The sequence below is a fragment of the Colletotrichum abscissum genome (assembly GCF_030869225.1).
Source record: "Colletotrichum abscissum strain IMI 504890 chromosome Unknown Scaffold_38.1, whole genome shotgun sequence".
In the NCBI taxonomy this organism is placed as follows: Eukaryota; Fungi; Ascomycota; class Sordariomycetes; order Glomerellales; family Glomerellaceae; genus Colletotrichum; species Colletotrichum abscissum.
This window is the reverse complement of record NW_026850298.1, coordinates 187,504-202,482: the sequence shown is the minus strand read 5'-3', so window position 1 is coordinate 202,482 and position 14,979 is coordinate 187,504. Positions and strand designations below refer to the sequence as shown.

The window sequence follows — 14,979 nt, the reverse complement described above, 5'->3', positions numbered from 1 at the left end:
ACCTACCTGATTTTGCAACGTCAGTGTCTGCCCCGCGACAATCCACCCCACAGTCGGCCAGTCCCGCGATGGGATTAAGGAGAAGACAAAATGCAACAGCGACGAGATGAAATCCTCGCAAAGAAGGCTAAGCTTGCGGAGCTTAAGCGACAGAGAGAGCTTCGTGCAACTCAGGCAACAGCAAGCCGGCAAAGTGCAGGAAGCCCGGGCGACGTGAGATGAGCCGGTCCCTTCACCGATGCAATCTGCTGATGTGTTGTATAGCTGGTCTCCCCCATCCCAGGCCGAGCCGAGAACCGCCGCGACATCGAAACCTTGATCAACAGTTTGGTGGGAGAAAGTCGACCTGGATCAACGACGGGAGGAGCTGCGTCACCGGCCCGTAGGGGAAGCCGGCCCAACAGCGTCCTCAGCGCAGGAGAGTTGAGTACTGCAACATCGGAGTTCGCAACCCCCGCCAATGGCCAACCAACTCCGGCCCCAGCTCCTGTTGCAACTCCCGTGCAGCTGAGTCTGACGACGGCACCGCTCACGACAATTTACGAAGTTCCCCCATCTCCTGTCAAGGAAGTGCACTCATACAGCAAGGGAGTGCAAACGGCGGAAGCATGGACTTCGCCAACCCGACCTAGAGCCCAGTCACTCTCCGACACCGAAGACATCCCTCCGATCACATCGACGCCCAGCAAGAGACTGAGCCGAAGGCAGCGGGATCGCGAAGAAGAACTGCGACAGGACATTCGAAAGGAGGTGGAAGAGGAGCTCAAGGCCTCGCTGGATCTGCTCAAGGACGGTGTGATTCCTAGCGATACCCCGGCGAAGGCGAATTATCCCATGCGCAAGCTTACTGCCGAGGAGCTGGAAGCCGTTACTGGCGCCCCCGACTTTTCTGAATTCTTGGAGAAATCTACGAAGGTGATCGAGAGAGCTCTTGATCAGGAATACGATATTCTCACAGATTACGCCCTCCAAGGTCAAGATGTGGATGATGATGACGATGATAGCGGCAACGTTGGTGGCAAAGGGCGGCGGAGAGTCAAGGAGGTGGCCCAGTTCTTCGATGAAAGATGGTCGAAGAAACGCATGATCAGCAGCATCGACTTCTCACATCATCATTCTGAGCTGATGCTGGCATCGTACACCAAAAACCCAACTGCACCACACGAGCCGGATGGCCTGGTCCAAGTCTGGAGCTTGGCTCTGCGTGACAGACCAGAGTATGTTTTTCACGCACAGTCTGATGTTCTCACAGCGAAATTCTCCCCTTATCACCAAAACCTCATTATCGGTGGCACTTACAGCGGCCAAGTACTGCTGTGGGATATGAGAGCAAAGTCGGCACCCGTCCAGAAGACGCCACTTACAGGATACGGCCACACGCACCCCATCTATTCGGTCGATATCGTGGGTACTCAAAACGCCAACAACATCATTTCAACTTCTACGGACGGTGTGGTCTGCGGCTGGAGCATGGACGTCTTTGCCCAGCCGCAAGAGCTGTTGGAGCTCAAGGCACCGCCCGGTTACAAGTTGGACGATATCAGCCCGACCTCTTTAGCGTTTCCCCAAACGGATCCTACGTTTTTCCTCGTTGGCAGTGAGGAGGGCACTATTTTCCCTTGCCACAGATACGACCGAGCCGGCGCAAAGGCCGGAGTTGATGCTCGTGTCAGCTACAAGGGACATACGGCACCGGTCATGTCGGTGGACTTCCATCCTGCCCGCGGTCCTGTGGATCTTGGTGACTTGGTTCTCTCATCTTCTCTCGACTGGAGCGTCAGACTGTGGAAGGTTCGCGCACCCGCGGCGACATCGACAGCAGGTGTTGAGCCGACTGTTTCACCTCTTATCGACTTTGTGCGAGAAGACGTGGTATATGATGCACAATGGTCGCCGATCAAGCCCAGTGTTTTCGCCCTGGTTGATGGGGCAGGCTGGCTCGAGCTATGGGACATCACAGTGGAGACTGAGGAGCCTGTCGCGAGAATATCCCCGAGCTCTCGCAAGGATGGTAGAACGATGCTTGCCAAGAGCTTGAACAAGGTTGTGTGGGAGCCTTCCGAGGGCAAGCGTCTGGCTACGGGAGGTATCGACGGAGTTTTGACCGTGTTCGAGGTGGCGTCTGGCCTAGGAGGAAGAGACGACCTCAAGGCGGAGGAGTGGACAAACGTGAAGAAGCTGGTCAATAGGGTTGAGGCTCACGGTTTGAATGGAGCGATGGTGTAGAAGCCAACTTCTCTTCGTGTACCTTCTGGGGCGAGAGCCACTATATTCGATTTGTTGGTAAAAGGCGCGTTGCTGTATACCCTGATACCGTGTTGTTGTTGAGCCTATCAATCTACTTCTTGAAGACTACACTCCTTGCGCCGTCCACTGACCGAACTGCTGTGATACTCATTATGTACAAGTAGCCATCGGTTGAGGTATCCGTCAAGTAAGTGGAAACCAAGAGCATCCACCATCTCGGTTGGCCGCCTAGGAATTGAGGATAGCTTGCTTAGTCATCGTATACATAAATGTCCTTGGCCAGACAAGAACTTTTTTCTTCCGACACTGCATCCCTCTCACCCAAGTCCAACCACAATATTTTGCGAAGCCGAAAGCTTCGGACTACAAATGGTAAGTTGCAACGTACTATTCTTATTGCTTTGATACCCAATGGCACAATGATGATCAAAAAAGAATTCTGCAATTCTGAAGACCTCCGGGTCGTTCTGTGGATAAAATCTTCGCCTTACTAGCAACACTGAGCCCGCTTCTCGAAGCTTTTCTTCATTCAAAACATTCAGGCTACGCTTAGGGAAATGTCAAGCTAACGTTTGGGACAAAAGATTTGACTAGTTTTTGAAAATGCTTTCTATATACGGCTTCGTTCAATGTCTTAGGTGTTGACGGGGGCACCGTCGGGGTAGCGGCCACCTGCGACCTCGAACTTGGCCAGCGTCGCGTCAATCTCTGCCATCTCCTCCTCGGTGAGTTCCACCAATTTTGCATTCTCCGTGACCCTCGCCGCCGTCGTGGCACCCGGGATGGGAATGATCTCGGGCACGTCGGGCCTCTTGGAGAGGGCGACGACCCAGCCGATGGCTAGCTGTGCGGGCGTGACGCCCTTCTTCTTAGCCAAGGCTTCGACCTGCTCGACGAGCTTCATGTTGATGTCGAACGTGTCGGGCTGGAAGCGGGGCATGTGCCGCCTCATGTCGCCCTGGGGAATGTCGTCGAGCGACTTGACCTCGCCCGTGAGCATGCCACGACCGATGGGCGAGTAGGCGATGATGGGGATGCCGTACTGCGCGCACGCGGCGGCGACGCCGTTGGTTAGAGGGTCGGTGGAGAATAAGCTGAGCTCGACCTCGACGCCGACAATCTTGGCTACCTTGACGGCCTCGTGGATGGTGGCCGCCGAGACCTCGGAGAGGGTGATGCCCCCGACTTTGCCCGTGTCAATGTACTCCTTTTGAATGACGCCGAACGTGACCTCGAGAGGCGTATTCTTGTCCCGCCGCGCGCACTCGAAAATGTCAACCTTTTTCCTGCCCCCGAGCTGGGAGAGGATCTTGTCGAGAGAGCGGCGGACGTTCTCGGGCGAGCCGTCGGGCTTGAGCTGCGGGAGGATGAGGCCGCCCTTCATACTCAGGACGACCTTGTCGGCGTCCTCGGGGTACTTTGTGAAGTAGCGCTCCAGGAGGGTGCTGCTGTTGTACTCTGGCGTTCCGTAGAATTCCCCGCCGTTCCAAAAGTTGTTGCCGTTGGCGAGGGCGGTGCGCATGGCCTCGAAAGCCTGCTCCTCTGAGCAGGGTTGGGGTCGCCATGTGAGGCCCATGAGGCCGTAGCCGATCTGGCCAACTTCTTGTCCGTTGAGCTTGGGCATGTTTGCGTGCTGCTTTTTGGCGATGTTAAGAAAATTTGTGTGTAAAAGGAGATGCCGGCTTCCAGTTGCTGAATAATTCGTGAGACTTGAGCTGCGGGGTATGGATGCTGTTATCGAGCTATCGAGATGTAGTGGATATCGAGACTCGAGAGTGGTGTACAGCGAACCTAATCTCTAGACGAAGACGTGGGTTTCTACCATTTATATAATGGTGTTCAAGCCTTCGAGATGATATCACCAGTGTTACCGGTAAAGAGGAGAAGGGAGCTAAGAATTACCTCCTGGCTATCCCCATGTGCAAATTGTAAAACGGTTTCCCGCTTTCACGGAGCAGTCCTACCTAAGGTGCTAAGGTACCCCCTACCTTCAATGACGAATTCGCGGAGACCGAAATGCTTTACACCCCCGCCACGGCACCAAAGCACTTCCTTCCACGGCAGATAGGTTGCCAAAGTGCAGTGTGGGGGTGCAGTAGGTCGTCTGCGCAGGTACCGTACACTGGACGATTAACTGCCTTGGCACGCTTCCATTCGCTGGAGTCTAGACGGGGTTAAGAACCAGTAGACGGATTTAGCATCTACCACAACCCTCGATTCCCGATCGGTCGGAAATGTGAGAAATTCGCTGCGTCCACGGGCTTGGGAGCCTGTGGGATGGACTTAAGCCGCTTACATTATCAACTTGAACTGGTGAACGTAACCCTCCAAGTCCGATCGACATGCTGTCAGACGCTTATATTCCTTCCCGCATAGTAGTCGTCCCGCCGCCTTGCTGGTCTGATATTGGGCGGTGCATTACAGCGTAACGGAGATTATGCAAGTTCGGCTTCAATATTGGGAATTTTGAGCGAGTCACATTGGACTTGGCAAGTTTACAAGCAAGCTTGACAACGGCTTTTAGCAATTGCGCCTTTGATAGCCGTCATCTCGAACGGAGTGGTCTACGAGAGTCGATTTCCAAGATATCTTGTCCATCACAAGGTGGCTTTCGAAAGAGAAGTACATCAAATTGAGTTGCATTGACTGGGCGGTTCATCAATCGTCTACTTCCTAACCAAGTCTATCAAGAAAGACACCACACACACCAAAGATATTGACCTAGGATCAAATATCCACAAGCTTCTCAACAACCTCGTCAATCTGCCGAATCCCCATTGTCTGACTCTGCATTCGCTTTAAACTCAGTTTCTTTTTACTGCCAATAGCAACAACTGGAGATGACATTGTCGCCTGCGTCCTCTCGACCCGAAACTGCGCGCCACGAAGCTCCCTCGCCATCTTCCTCTCAGCCTTTCCCGGCTTCACCCTAGCAACCTTCCTTGACGACTCAAGAGCCACCGGCGGCGGAGCAGTGTGAGAGACGCCTACTGCCGCCGGAAAGGGGCTGCTGCTGCTCTTCTTTAGACCGGTGGCAACGGTGGCGACAGCAAAGATGCGCGGGTCAATGGTCCCTTCAGCAGGCAAGCCGGCCTGCTTGCGCCACCAGGACGGCAGCTCCGTCATGTTGACGTCCGCGAGCCCCTCGAGCGTCAGGGGCATCTGGTGCGTGTAGCGACACTCGTTGCCCCAGCTGCACTGGCCCGTCTGGCACCAGTGCCGGCAGAGGCTGCCGTCCGGCCGGACTACCTTTTGCTTCCCTGCGGTGAGCTTAGGAGGGGTAGGCTTCGAGGTTCCGGCGGCAACACTGGGGCTGGTTCTGGTGCTGCCGTCACTGCTGTGAGACGCCGCCGCCGCCGCCGCTGCTGCGGCCATCTTCAGGGCCTGGGCAGGATGGTGATGGTGGTTGCGAGCGACTGCTTGCTGCTGGATGCGACCAAGCTCGAGCATACGCTCCGCGATCTCGGCATCCGATCTCTCCTTGATGGCGGCCGCAGCCGTGACCGGGACTCGTCGGAGCGGTTTTCGTTTGTCTCTGCAGCCGGAGGAGGACTTTGACGAGGAGTCTGGCGCGGAGAGCTCGGCCGAGGAGAAGTTGTCTGTCGAGACCGAGTCTGTGTCGTCTTCGGCCCAGTCGAGGACCCGGGGTGGGAGAGGGGGAGGAGCGAGTGGAGAGACGTCGGTCATGATTTTGGGAGTTGGTTGCGAGGCAGCTGACTTTGAAGACTCAGTGACACCGCCGCGCTTTGTTACATGAGACTGCTTGCCAACCTTTGCAGCGTCAGGTCCCAGCCGCTGGGGTTCGAGAGGACGGCCAGAATCTCGGCTCTCGGGACTTCCTCCGGTGGGACGATCATGCGCTGGGGATACGAATTGTAGCTGAAAGTGACTCTGCGGCTTGGCGAATGTGCCCAGATTCGACATGCCGGTGGTGTCGTTGATGGTCAGTGTACGTGGCAGGCCGACGATGGTCACATAGTCTGGGAGAAGGTCGACTGGTATGACGGGTACAATAGCCCCTGGGCTGTCGCTTCCCTCGCGAATGATGAAGTGTGTCGGTCGTATCTGAGGGCCATCGTCGGCTTGTGGGCCGTGAATCGAGTGAGACAGGCCCTTCCTGGTGTTGCCAGCGGCCGCGTTGAAAGTAGTGGCGTTGGTGACTTTGGGCGGCATGGTTGGGACGTGTACTGATTCTAAGGACCTCTCAAGGGTTTCAACCCGAATAAATGGGATATGAGGCTGTTTTAGATTAAGAGGAGACGGGACCGTGAAGTCATATTTCTGTCAGGAGCTCTGTCTTGTCTTATTCTCCGCCCTTCCGTTTGTTGCAATCTTCTGCTCGGCAGGATGCATACATGCCCATATCGCTTGTACAGACGCAGCAAACGCAACGATACGCAGTCTAGACGCTACAAACGGAGCAAAATGCAGTCTAGCCGCAATCTTTATGCATTAAGCCGCGAGGCCACTCCAGGGCTATGGCCACCAAGATCCTCACCTGTCTTCCACGCGGATGTTGACATCCATTCCATCCACACAGAACCCCAACTGCCTCGGCCCATCCCTAAGCTCAACCTCCCTCTTGACCCATCTACCTCCTCTCGCCTCCTGCGCCCCAGCAGCGCCCTCACCGCTCCTTCCGGTAGCATCTTCCTCGTCGCTGCTATCATCCGCATTCTCCTCATCGTCGAACCCGCCGACGGGATCCCATTCGCCAGTCTCCCACACCAGACGCAGCCGCAGAGGCTCCGCACCAAACAACCGTCCCGCGATCCCCTTGACGGCGTAGACGTCGCACGATTTGGGGATCGTGGCCGTCTTGGTCACTTGCTGTCCTTCGTCCCGGCTGCCGCCGTCTGTATGTGCTGCCGCTGCCGCGACGTGGGTGAAGTGTACGGTGATGAGACGAGCCTCAAGGTAGGTAGGGTTAATCTCGTCGCGGCGGATGACGTCCGGCGCGCCGTAGAGGTCGCAGAGTTCCTTGTAGCGGGCGTGTTGGGCAATGACTTCGGGCTCGGCGGCCTCGGGCACGGAGGCGAGCTGCCTGGCGATGCGGGAGAGGTAAAACATGTCTGCGTTCTCGCGGTCCTTGGGCGAGATTGCTGTGAAGTTGAGGGCCTTGAGGGAGGCGAGACGGCCGATGGTCACCATGTGTGCCTCGTCCGTCGACTTTGTTTGGTTGTCGCCGGCGGCGGCGTCCGGGTCGGGATGGTCGTAGATTGGGTTGTGGGCGAAACGGAGAGCCGTGAGGCCCGGGAATGAGGTGGGGAGGGCATCTACAAAGGCCCAGCTTGCGACGGCGTTATAGGATATGTCTAGATACTGCAGACTCGTTGAAAATGTCGGGACCGGGCCGGAAGGAGAGGAGATGGTGGCGATGCTGTTGCCCTTGAGGTGGAGGTTGCGGAGGGACTCTAGGGATGACAGAGCCGCGATGTCAGAGAGTGATGTGAACTCGTTGAATTCGAGATCCAAGTTCGTGAGGGTAGCAGCGAGCGATCCGAACGAGACGCTGGGCAGCACGGTCAACTGGTTCAAGCTGCAGCTCCAGGTCTCGAGGGACGGGAATTTGCGAGCAAGACCGCAGAGCGCTTCCCAGCCTAACAGTGTCTCCTCAAGCTCCAGCTCAGTCACTTTTGCAAAGGCCTGCGTTTCTCCCGTCTCGATGACTCGGAAGCGGTTACCACTGGGGACGAGTCAGTCTCAAAGCTGACCAAAAAGACGAAGAAAAGCCTCAAAACGTACTTTAGTCTCAGACTTTTCAAGCCGTCCAGCTCCTGACAGATCTTGATCACCTGGTCAAACTCCTCAAACAGGTTCCTGCTGATATCGAGCTCGTAAATGAGGGGGCTCGTCTCCTTGATGCTCTTGTCCCCGTCCACGACGTCCGACTGGATGCGCGTGCCGTCGAGAATCACAATGGTCAAGTCCTCGACGCGCGCGAGCTGCCGGCGGATCTTGTCGAAGCCGACCTCCTCAGCAGGTTTCTTACCAAAGAAGACGATCTGCTGAATCTCCGCCTCGCGCTTCGCGACCGCCTCAGAGGCATACTTGCCGTGTAACGCGGCGACGAAGCTCTGCGCAGCGTCGGCGCGGCGGGTTGGCCGCACGAATGAAGCGGCGGTGGGGGCTTTTGAGAGACCTGGCGGCCACAGTTAGAGACTTGACTGTCGGCGCAACGACTCAAGAGGGGGCAAATGAGCTAACATGAAAAGTATCGGACGTCTTTATGTTGGCCGTCGTGTTTCCCGCGTCCGGTGTCGTCCCATTCTACGCCCAGCCAGCTGCCTGACGTGCCAGCGACGGGTCCTATGTAGCGGACAGTGCAAAGTGCATTATCGTAAGACAGGCGCTGACCAACGTAATTACTTGACGACATTTTTTACCCAGCAAGTTGTCGTCACCGCTGAGATGTCCAAAATGCTTTGCGCATTTTTTTTGTGTACTTGGTTCGGTGTTCTGAGGTACCTAGTGGGCAGGCAGCAGAATGATCCACGAGATTCGAGTACGTGAGCTCTTTCGCTGTAGCTGATCCGGGACGTCAAAATTGTTAGTGAGCGCAAGAGTGGTCATCAATACCAATCACAAACATGCCAACAACCACACTACAGCGAAAGATTCCCAAAGTGTTTGAAAGTAATTTTATGACGTTATAGAATGCTGTGCTTGAATCTGAACTGTAATTTTCCAAAATTTCATCCAAAATCCATTATTTTACAACTTCGACTTGGGGGACTCCACAACCTTCAACAGCGCGCGACCGTTGCTCAGAACGATCTTTCCGCCCTCGACCTTGGTCTGGAAGCGAACTTCTTCCCATCCATCCTTGACATCGCCTGTCCTCCAGGCGTCTGTCACCAGCTTGTCACCAGGCATGACGGGGCTGGCAAAGCGCGCCTGGTACTCCTTGATGTTGGCAGGGTCACTGCCACCGAGGGCCTTCAGCAGACCGTGGGCGGTCGAGTTCCAGGAGTACAGTCCGTGCATGATAGCTCCGGGGAAGCCCATCTTCTTGCCGGGCTCGGGGGTCGCGTGCAGGGGGTTGTAATCTCCATTGAGGCGGTAGAGGAGCGCTGACTCCTTGTTCGTAGCCTGGGAGAAGGTAGCATCAGGCTTCTTGTCCTTCGGGGGAGGGAAGTTCTCGGTCGCGGGGCCCTTGGGGCCGCCCCAGTTGCCCTGGGCGATGTAGAAGCTGCTGGTGATGACGCTGGCGTAGACCTCGTTGCTAGGAAGCTCTACCAGGTCGGTCTGGGTCTCAACGACGGAGCCGGGACGGCCCTTATCGTAAACACCGAGAACCTTGGTTCGGACTTCGAACTTCTTGCCGGCCGAAGTGGGGGGGATGGTCTTGTGAAGCACAATCTTGCGCTGGCCATCGACGACGCGGCGGGCATCGAACGAAGGAACGTTGGGGATCTGGACGGCCTTCTGGGCGGCGTAGAAGTCGACAACCTCCTGGGTGTCGCCCTTGAATGCTGGCTCGGTGTTAGCTGGGTTGATCGCAGTGTCGATTGAGGCGATGGAGCTCACTGAGAATAAGAGGATAGGTAGGGAAGACGGCGAAGTTGGGGTGAAGCTCCTATTGGCAAACGGTCAGCAATCAACAGTCATAAAAGTCAGATGAGAGGAGAAAACTTGCATAGAGGAAGTGAAGCTCGTCGTCGGTAGCACCAATGGTGTTCGCAAAGAGCAGCACATCGCGCTTGACCCAGGAAACGGGCTGGCGGGGGTACTCGAATCCAACACCGGGGCCGCTCATTGTGAAGTTTTCTGTAGGAATACGTGTGATGTACAGCTAGCGATACAGAGCGAGTCTGAATTGCAATTGGTAAAGAAAAGGCGGGGAGACGTGAGCAGACTTGCACCTCGGCCGAGCTCTGGGGAATTCGCGACGGTTTTAACAGGCGATGGCCAAGCTGCCCTCGGCGTAGCTGATGGTCAGCTAACCGGCCAGCTAACCGGACAGAGAGGGCAGCTCCAGTGGCAGTGAAACCCAGGGCCGCCAATGCCGAGGTTCAAATGTGGGGGTGGAGTTGCGCCATCTTGGGCTTTACCCCGGATCTCGACTTCGGGATCTACTGTGTCAGGGACACCGAATTGCAGGGTCTAGAGGAGGCTAGTGTGGATAATTCTCTCGATGTATCAGTAATCTGAGTTATCATGGCTCGTGTTGTTGGAAAACCTCACATGGCAGATTAGAAGAAGCTTCCGTTGCGGTTTTCTCGAGGTGCAGCGTCCCTTTGCTGCCACTTAACGTCGGGGGTCGGCAGGTGTCAACACCGACTACCTGCCTGGGGATGGGAGCTCTCGAGTGGTGGAAGGTGCCTTCCTTCACCGGACAGGCGGGAGCTCCTTTCTTCACCTCACCTCACCTGCAGGTCCTTTAACCAACTTTTTCTTTCCGCGTCCCCACCCTCGGCCTAGCAAAAACTTCCACTTTGCATCACCCAGACCATATCGAGTCAAGCGAGCAACCATTGCACTATCACCCAAATCATTCCCACTTCATCGCCGCGTTACTCGTGTAAGGTAGGCTTACACGAAGTCACGATGGCGCCCCCGAAAGCCGCCCAGCTACAAAAGGGTCGCGATTTCGACTTGGCCAAGCCCTTTGACAAAGATACTCGAAGGATCTTGCAAAAGACCGCCGCCGACCTCATGCGCAAGAGAGGCAAAATCAACAGCAAGATGACGATGGCATTGGAGCGTCCCACTCAGTCCAGCGATGTCCAGGATCAGCAAGACTTTCTACTTCAGCTCTCACTCCGCGAGAAGGCCAAAGAGAAAAAGTTCATCCGCCGCCAGACCAAAGTCCTGGAAGGAAGACAGAAGATGCTGGACATGGATCCTTCGGACGCTAGAGAGAGGGATGTCGACCTACTCAAAAGCCTTCTGTCGAAATTGAGAGACGAATCCAGCACCTCAAGCGAGGGACTTAAGCACAAATCAAAGAATGGCGATGTTTCTTCCGTTGAGTGGGACACTGAAGATTCGGAAGACGACAATGACGATTACCACAGCGCTCTCGAGAATGATCTTAGTGCCAGTCCTCTTGTGCCGGACGCTATCAGCACCAAGTCCTAGAAGGACAAGGATGTCGCGGTGATTGGCAGTACTAAGAAGGAGAAGCGAAAGCGTGACGATGATACACCTCAATCCTCCAAGAAGTGGAAGAACGGTCATTTCGACAAGGATAACCAGCTACAGGGAGAAAAGGCTCAGCACGACGGTGACAGCAAGCGCAAGAAGAAGCACAAAAAGTCCAAGAACATCTCACTCAATGAGATGAGTACCGAGGACCAACACGATATCCCGAAGGCCAATTCACATAGCATTACAACTAATGACGTCGAGCATGCCGAGGACACCGGTTCTGGTACTGATGTCGCAAAGGGACTGAAAAAGACGAAGAAGAAGAAGTCCTCCAAGTCCAAGTCCAAGTCCAAGTCGGCCACAGCTCATCCCATTGAGCACGGAAACGAAGCTGATTTTAGCGAGGTTTCACCTGTTCACCAGAAGGCCGAGGGCCAGAAGAACGCGTCTGCGTCTACTGCCGAGGTGAAGGGAAAGGAGCTTAAGAAGAAGCACAAGAAGTCTCGTTCCAGTGCTCTCGCTGATGTCGATAAAGAGGAGCAGGAGCACGGTTCTGAGGCTGTCCCCACCCCTGAAGTATTCGAGAGGAAGGACACGCCTGTTCTCGTTCACGAGGCGAAGAACGGCAAGAAAAAGAAGAAGCAGAAGAAGACTAAGCATGCAGAGTTTTCCCATGCTGTCACAGTTATCGACGATGTCAATGAACACGAGCACCTGAGTGTGGCTGAAGCCAGCCCTGGAGGTGAGGACGCCAAGGATGGCGAGGTATTCCAGAAATACAAGAAACCCAAGAAGGTAGGACACGTCTCGGACAATGTTGTCGCCAAGGACGACAAAGCCAATACTGAGCGAGACACACTGGTTCATAATGCAAAGGTCGATGAGCCCACGACCATCGAGGGAAAGAAGAGAAAGAAACTGCGAAGCACGTCGCTCTCAATCGCCGAGAAGGATGAACAGTCCGCCTCGCCAGACAAGATTAAGGATTCCAAGACCTCCGTCGACGGCCCACAGAAGGCGATGTCGTCCCCCAGCACAGCGTTGAAAGGACCTACTCGCATCCCTATTCCAGCCACCCCGGACAATCGCGGATCTTTCATCCGCACAGCTGGCCGTACGCCCTTTAACCCCTTCTTGAACTTGAAGCCGCACAGCGTTCAGCATCCTGCGCCTAGCTTCGTTCCTGAGAAGTCGCCGAAATCTCCTGACGGCCAGGTCTGGGTTCTTGACACCACTGGATCGCGCAAGCAGAACAAGAATCATGAGGACGACGCGAAGAGCGTGACCATGACCATTGGTAAAGTTGACACTCCACACAAGTTCGATCAGGGTTCCCCGACGCCCCCTCCCAAGAAGGAGCAGAAGAAGCGAGGACGACCCAAGAAGGTCAAGGAGCCTCTTGCCCCTGTGAGCCCTCACCGTGCGGGCTCCTCTGCCAAGGCAACAACCCCACGTGCCCGTGCCAGCAGCGACCTTGCTGCGCTTTTGGGCAGCCCTAAGCGAGCCAAGAAGCTCCAGAAGGTGCTCAAGGAGGATAAGGCAATGCTCGAGCAAGAGAAAAAGAGCTGGTACAAGGCAGTGGGCTTGGATTACGAGGGCTAAGTATTGTTCGCCAATCTCTGGAGTAGATTGTATTGGCTCGCAGTATTGCGCAAACAGCATCGTCCCAGAGTTAAATGTCAACAGAATGCGCCTAAGGAGGTCTGCGGGGTTGCTTTTTACGTGTATGGATAGGAGATGAGGGCAATTCAAGACATATCACTTATGGCGTCCACCGTGTGACGATGCACTACTGAATAGTGACTTGGCCTTGATGTGGATATAGGAAATCTCATTTCACTACTCGGCTATTTCGTGAGGCCAGAGTCCCATGTTGTTATACAAAGAGCGTAGATCCTTACATCGCCCAGAACCCAATCTGCGGCTTCAACCGTTGATAAAAACACAAAGGGGACCCACCCGTTAAAAACGTCCCTTATTGCGGTCACACTCCTCCAGGAATCTGTATATGCCCTCAAGCCCCTCATACCCTTCAGAGCAGTCCTCACTGGTCTTTGGAGTGGGCGATAAGCTTTCGTATCCCTCGGGGTCTGACATCCAAGAGCGCTCTTCCATCTCATCCATGAACGCCTCTTCCAGGTCGACATCGATGCCGGAGAGCGACCGCAGTGAACCGCCGGGCGAAGTGATGGTCTTGACGTCGTCGTCAGGAGCGTATGGGAATCTAAGCGCCACCGAGACGCCATTCTCGATTTCAAAATCGGCGTCTTGACCGACAATACCGCGTTGAACGCCAGCATCATCGCACAGCCGCTCGACGGTCTCGGCGTCAACTCCAGGGAATCGCACCCGAAGCACATTTTTCTTTTCCATCGTGATTGGCAAATCACCAAACAAGGCAAGCCTCTTCAGGTCTGCGAAAACGACGGCGAGGTCCTTGAGAGCGCGAGCAAAGTCAATGGACAGAACGTCGAGGAAGCCATCCTCGTTGAGGGTGGTGGTGGGGGCCTCGGCGTTAGCGGAGGTGAAACCCGCAGCGGCGGCGGCGGCCAGGGGGCTGAGGGCCGTGACGGTGGGGCTGATGTGGAAGTCAATGAAGGAGCCGGGGTTCCCGCGGGAGGTGGCGCCCATCATCTTGACGTACGCGGCCTGCTCGAGCTCCGAGACGGCGCGGTAGCGCTTGTCGCCGCGAGCGTTGAGGCCGTCGTAGCGTACCTTTTGGCCAGAGAGGCAGAAGGCGCGCATGGCGACGGAGACGTTCTGGATCACTTGCGCGGGCGCCGCGGGCGTGTGAGAGAAGTAGCGGGCCCCACCGCCGACGCTGTAGCCGCCCTGGGTGCGGGCGATGGCACCGCCGGTGAGATTCGGTCGGAGCGTGCTCGCAAATGGCGCGCGGCCGGTCATTTGGCCCACGCGGCGGGATGTGTTTGAGCTCGGGAACGATGCCCGGCTGAAGCGTGTGCTGCTGCCGCCGGGGCTACCGCTCGTGGAGATCCATCTGCGAACGGTGTTGTTGATGCTCTGGGTCGAGTACCAGCGTCCCGCGCGCTTCTGTCTGAGGAGAGCGGCCGGGTGAATGGGCTGTCGGCCCGTCGGCGTCGTGCGGATGGGGATGTGTGCGAGTTCGCCCTGGACGGCCGGGCGGGTTGCGTTTGCGAGTTTGGTTCGTATCATCTTTGTCGTTCTGGTGATGCCCACGCGGAGGAGGCGTAGGGCTGCTGGAGCCCATATACCCCCCGCGGCAGACATTTTGGCGGGTTTGTTTGGAGTGACTCCTAAGAGATCACGACCGGTAAGGGGAACGTCAAGGTCGAGTCGAACAGTGTCGTGTCTGGAGCTATGTCCTTGGGAAAGGAGGGAAGCCTGGGGGAGGACGGGAGATCGCGGGGAGCACTTATAAAGAGGGAGGCGATAAGATAGACTTCGCCACCTGAGGTTGTTAGCACAGATTCCCGAAAGCACCGCCACAGCCATGCCAGTGGCCATATTTCCCGCTAGTCCAAAAGGGGCTAGCGCATCATCTCGTGGTAGGACCCCCACTCTGGACTTTTTTCTTTCCTTTAAATTTTCCACGAAGCTCTTCCAACTGCTGCAGACTTCTCTTTTCCATACTCAACAAGGTCAATCACCAAGACCTCT

General features: G+C 55.8%; 6 protein-coding genes across 6 annotated transcripts; 2 read left to right on the top strand and 4 right to left on the bottom strand.

Moving 5' to 3' along the window:
- Window positions 1-90: 90 nt before the first annotated feature.
- On the top strand, window positions 91-2,226 carry CABS01_12521 (WD domain-containing protein; the record flags this gene model as incomplete). The annotated part of the gene is made up of 2 exons (XM_060545874.1): window positions 91-213; window positions 265-2,226. 2 exons carry the CDS (start codon window positions 91-93, stop codon window positions 2,224-2,226), a joined length of 2,085 nt encoding a protein of 694 aa, XP_060396409.1.
- A 655-nt stretch (window positions 2,227-2,881) lies between these two features.
- CABS01_12520 (aldo/keto reductase) lies at window positions 2,882-3,871 on the bottom strand (the record flags this gene model as incomplete). The annotated part of the gene is made up of 1 exon (XM_060545873.1): window positions 2,882-3,871. One exon carries the CDS (start codon window positions 3,869-3,871, stop codon window positions 2,882-2,884), a length of 990 nt encoding a protein of 329 aa, XP_060396408.1.
- A 1,103-nt stretch (window positions 3,872-4,974) lies between these two features.
- CABS01_12519 (uncharacterized protein) lies at window positions 4,975-6,420 on the bottom strand (the record flags this gene model as incomplete). The annotated part of the gene is made up of 1 exon (XM_060545872.1): window positions 4,975-6,420. The coding sequence occupies one exon, from the start codon at window positions 6,418-6,420 to the stop codon at window positions 4,975-4,977; it is 1,446 nt and encodes a 481-aa protein (XP_060396407.1).
- A 321-nt stretch (window positions 6,421-6,741) lies between these two features.
- On the bottom strand, window positions 6,742-10,006 carry CABS01_12518 (CAP-Gly domain-containing protein; the record flags this gene model as incomplete). The annotated part of the gene is made up of 6 exons (XM_060545871.1): window positions 6,742-7,933; window positions 7,993-8,389; window positions 8,455-8,556; window positions 8,634-8,653; window positions 8,966-9,722; window positions 9,883-10,006. 6 exons carry the CDS (start codon window positions 10,004-10,006, stop codon window positions 6,742-6,744), a joined length of 2,592 nt encoding a protein of 863 aa, XP_060396406.1.
- A 791-nt stretch (window positions 10,007-10,797) lies between these two features.
- On the top strand, window positions 10,798-12,942 carry CABS01_12517 (uncharacterized protein; the record flags this gene model as incomplete). Its single annotated transcript, XM_060545870.1, has 2 exons — window positions 10,798-11,301; window positions 11,332-12,942. The coding sequence occupies 2 exons, from the start codon at window positions 10,798-10,800 to the stop codon at window positions 12,940-12,942; spliced, it is 2,115 nt and encodes a 704-aa protein (XP_060396405.1).
- Window positions 12,943-13,302: 360 nt separating this feature from the next.
- CABS01_12516 (casein kinase II beta 2 subunit) lies at window positions 13,303-14,589 on the bottom strand (the record flags this gene model as incomplete). The annotated part of the gene is made up of 1 exon (XM_060545869.1): window positions 13,303-14,589. The coding sequence occupies one exon, from the start codon at window positions 14,587-14,589 to the stop codon at window positions 13,303-13,305; it is 1,287 nt and encodes a 428-aa protein (XP_060396404.1).
- Between the last annotated feature and the right edge of the window lie 390 nt (window positions 14,590-14,979).